The sequence below is a fragment of the Octodon degus genome, unplaced genomic scaffold (genome assembly GCF_000260255.1).
Source record: "Octodon degus isolate 3935 unplaced genomic scaffold, OctDeg1.0 scaffold00007, whole genome shotgun sequence".
Classification (NCBI taxonomy): Eukaryota; Metazoa; Chordata; class Mammalia; order Rodentia; family Octodontidae; genus Octodon; species Octodon degus.
The window spans coordinates 15003896-15004613 of record NW_004524583.1 but is presented as its reverse complement, the minus strand read 5'-3'; the positions used below and the strand labels follow the sequence as shown (position 1 = coordinate 15004613).

Below are 718 nucleotides of genomic sequence, written 5' to 3'. Positions count from 1 at the left end.
TGGCTCTGTGAATTTTAAGCAGAAGAACAAATACAAAATGTAATTGTGCTCTGCTTATCCACTACGTTAGCAGAGCTCTAAGGAAGCATCTGTGTGAACACTTCTCGAGAGCTGCTAAAGGTTTTCTGGCGCATTGCCTGCAACATTCTCATGGCAAACTAAGTCGTGTCCCTTGTCCTGTGCTCCCATGGCGTCCTGAACCTGTGCTCAGGAACATGTCCCACGGGAGCAGCTCGTTCCGTGCTCAGCGCTTGCCTGTGCCAGCCCAGGGCTGTGCCTGTTCGGCGGCATCTCCAGCACTGACCATAAGCAAGCAGAGGACTGGAGGCATCGCGATTGCTTTCTCCTTCACTTCCTGACCCCTCAGACAAGCCCAGTAAGCAAGGGTGGCAGGGCCACGCCTTTCATCACAAACGTCCTCTCCTGTTCTCTGCACTCAGGTCAACAGGAGAGGAGAATCCATTTACCTCCATAACCGAGCCAACTGGGTGACTGTGGGCATCTGTTCTTCCAGTTCTGCCCACAAGATCCCCAGCGTGATGCTGCTGGCCCATCTGAAACCCACGGCGCGAACACACGGAGAACAGTTGTTCGAAAGCCTCCTGACAACTCCTTCTTCTGAGAAGCTGGTGCTCACCAGGTGAGTCACAGAGAAAAGAGGGTAAGACCCTCAGAAAGACTGCATTATCCCTGGGGAGTGGGACATAGAATCACTTGT

General features: G+C 52.9%; 1 protein-coding gene across 6 annotated transcripts in view; it reads left to right on the top strand.

Annotated features, from left to right (window-relative positions):
* Fam71d (family with sequence similarity 71 member D) overlaps nt 1-718 on the top strand; it is a 59953-nt gene that overhangs the window by 24256 nt on the left and 34979 nt on the right. For 5 of the 6 annotated variants that reach the window (XM_023701836.1, XM_023701830.1, XM_023701833.1 and 2 more), the window contains exon 4: nt 441-640. In XM_023701836.1, coding sequence (XP_023557604.1) covers nt 441-640 — 200 coding nt within the window. The remainder of the gene's footprint in view (nt 1-440; nt 641-718) is intronic. The other variant, XM_023701838.1, reaches the window with a different exon arrangement.